Source organism: Lycium ferocissimum, chromosome 10, assembly GCF_029784015.1.
Source record: "Lycium ferocissimum isolate CSIRO_LF1 chromosome 10, AGI_CSIRO_Lferr_CH_V1, whole genome shotgun sequence".
Lineage (NCBI taxonomy): Eukaryota > Viridiplantae > Streptophyta > Magnoliopsida > Solanales > Solanaceae > Lycium > Lycium ferocissimum.
The window spans coordinates 19,574,589-19,577,329 of record NC_081351.1 but is presented as its reverse complement, the minus strand read 5'-3'; the positions used below and the strand labels follow the sequence as shown (position 1 = coordinate 19,577,329).

At 33.5% G+C, this 2,741-nt stretch overlaps 1 protein-coding gene across 1 annotated transcript; it reads left to right on the top strand.

The window, feature by feature from the left end:
• Positions 1 to 222: 222 nt before the first annotated feature.
• Positions 223 to 2,179, top strand: LOC132035168 (non-specific lipid transfer protein GPI-anchored 14). Its single transcript, XM_059425459.1, has 3 exons — positions 223 to 747; positions 1,151 to 1,246; positions 1,881 to 2,179. The coding sequence occupies exons 1-3, from the start codon at positions 396 to 398 to the stop codon at positions 2,018 to 2,020; spliced, it is 588 nt and encodes a 195-aa protein (XP_059281442.1). The 5' UTR covers positions 223 to 395; the 3' UTR covers positions 2,021 to 2,179.
• Positions 2,180 to 2,741: the final 562 nt, after the last annotated feature.

The following is a 2,741-nucleotide window of genomic DNA, read 5'->3' as shown; positions in this document are numbered from 1 at the left end:
TGACTTCGACATAAAAACTCTTTACATTGTCACTATATAAAAATTAAACTATTTAAAATAAGTGAAAATATGAGATTTGATCAAGAATATGTTGAAATATTCTCTTCTTTAGCTTAATTAATAAAATAATAGAAAAATAGTAACATTAGCACATACATGTGAAGCCTCTAGAGTCCATAACAGGAAAAACTTTTTAGACCTCAAAAACCATAAACTAACCTATTTATTTCTATCTCCCACCACACCTATTTGCCCCCATTCTTTCAGTACACATCACAACACTAGGCAATTATTGTCACAAGAAAAGCATAGAAAGCAAACTTACCCATCACTTATTCATTTGTCTATACATCTTTCTTTCATACTCCCAAACTATTCCCTCAAAAATTGTTCCAATGAGTTCAAAAAAACTTGTGACTTTTGAACTTCATTTCTTCTTCTTCTTCTTGATCTTATTACTCGGTTTTTCGAGGGCGGATGTCGATAAAGATAAAGAAGAATGTGCCAATCAACTCGTCGGTCTCGCCACGTGTCTTCCTTATGCTAGCGGACAAGCCAAAGCTCCCACACCAGATTGTTGCACTGGTTTAAAAGAAGTGCTAGACAAAAGCAAAAAATGTCTTTGTATATTGGTGAAAGATAGAGATGATCCTAGCCTTGGTCTTAAGATCAATGCTACTCGTGCATTAAGCCTTCCTACTCTATGTCATTCTCCCCCTGATGTGGCTAATGTATCTAAGTGCCTCGGTAAGTACATGACACATGTCTTTTTAAGCGTTTAATTAGCTTCTATGCACTGATATTGTAAGAAAAAAAATTTACAATATCGATCAATTAACATTGAAGATTATTGTTGCTTCCTGTATTTGCTTTACGTACTTGATTCTTGATATGCTTAACTTGAGTCAATAGTCTATCAAAAACAACCTTTCTACCTTCACAAAGTAAGGGTATGACTGCGTTCACGTCACCCTCCCCGGACCCCACTTGTGAGATTTCACTGAGTATTTTGTTGTTGTTGTTGATCAACATAAAAGATAATTACGAATAACTACACATTAAAGTAAAATTAGTGACCTGAAAAATAAGGCACGAAATATATTATACGTAGATTTATTCTGACATTTGGAGTTGTGATTTATTTTTGCAGATTTGTTGCATTTGGCACCAAATTCACCAGATGCTAAGGTTTTCCAAGATTTTGCAAAGAGTGCAAAAGGAAGTACTACTGCTCCATCCGCATCAGGTAAAAATGAAAAAGAAAAAATCAATCTAATTAAGTTTTACTAAATCTAAATTAATGCCTTGCTTCTGTCTTGTTATTTGTATTCTATATGTTCTATTTTATACCACACTCTTTTCTTTTTAGTCTATTTAAAAATGTTATACATTAAACATTTTTAGTTTTAACTTTTCATTTTACCCATAATGACATGCTCTTATAACCAGCGACGGAGCTAGAGAGTTGAAGAGAGTTCATCCGAATTACCCCCACTACTAAAAAAAAGGGGAATTTCTTATGGATGGCCGGTCAGAAATTCGTTAGAATTTGACTCGTCCGTAACATTTCCGACGGATTTTTGACGGAAAGTCATGTTTTAATAAAACCCATTCGTCGAAAATTTACACTGTATATATAAGATCAAAATTATTTTTTATGTACATATGGTAGATGATGAATTCCCTTGGCTCCGCCACTAGTTATAGCTATAGAAATATCATCTTGTGTTTAATTAAGACCAGAAGTATTTCTGATATGTGTTATAAAGTATTTCTTCCTTTTTAAATTTTGTTCTGTCAAATACCATTGTATAAAATGAAATAGAGGGAGTACTAAAAAAAAATTTCCATTTCTGACCTCTCTTTATTTTGTTATACAGTTAGTGGAAACTCCAATGCAAAACCAGCAAGTACCGCAGCAAACGATAAGAGTAATGGAGGAGACAGAAGGAGATGGATGGGATTTATGGAAATTGGTATGGGGTTTTTAGTAATTATGGTGCTTTCATATCTCACCTAATTATTAACATATAATTATTGTATCAACTTTTTTTTCTTCATATTTGTACTATTTACCTTTTTGTGTTTCCTTTTGTGGTGTTGGCTTCTATTAGTGTGTCTTGTCTTCTTTTTGTAACTCATGATTTGTAATCTTCAATTCTTTGGACTGTGTTTTTTTTTCTGAGCTGTCAAAACCAGAAAAATATATTTGCTATGTATGAAAAGTTGAGTTAATTTTTCTGGAATATCTCTTACCCACACCCCAATTCTTTTTTTTTTTTTTTTTTTTTTTTTTTGTGGTTTCCCTCTCAATATTCAGTATCCGTATTGGAGCTCGACTATATCTGAATTCGCGTCGTAAAGTCTCACGTTGGGGTGTAAAGCATTCCCAAACAAAGGTGGTTTTATACCCAAGATTCGCGAGACATCTGATTAAAAATGAATGAGATTCGCGAGACATCTGATTAAAAATGAATGAGTACTTATCACTCCATCACAAGTCACAACACTCACGTAGGAAAAAATGCTGTTAAAACTAGGGGTGGGCATTTGGTTCTTCGGTTTGGTTTTATCAAACTTCAATTCGGCTATTTTGGTTTCGATTTTTTGAAGGTGGACACCGAATACCGAACCAAACTAGTTCGGTCCGGTCCTTTCGGTTTTTTGAAGTTCGGTTTCAGTTTTTTCAATTCGATTTTTTTGATATGATATTAGAAGTGAATTTACACTAATTCATATTC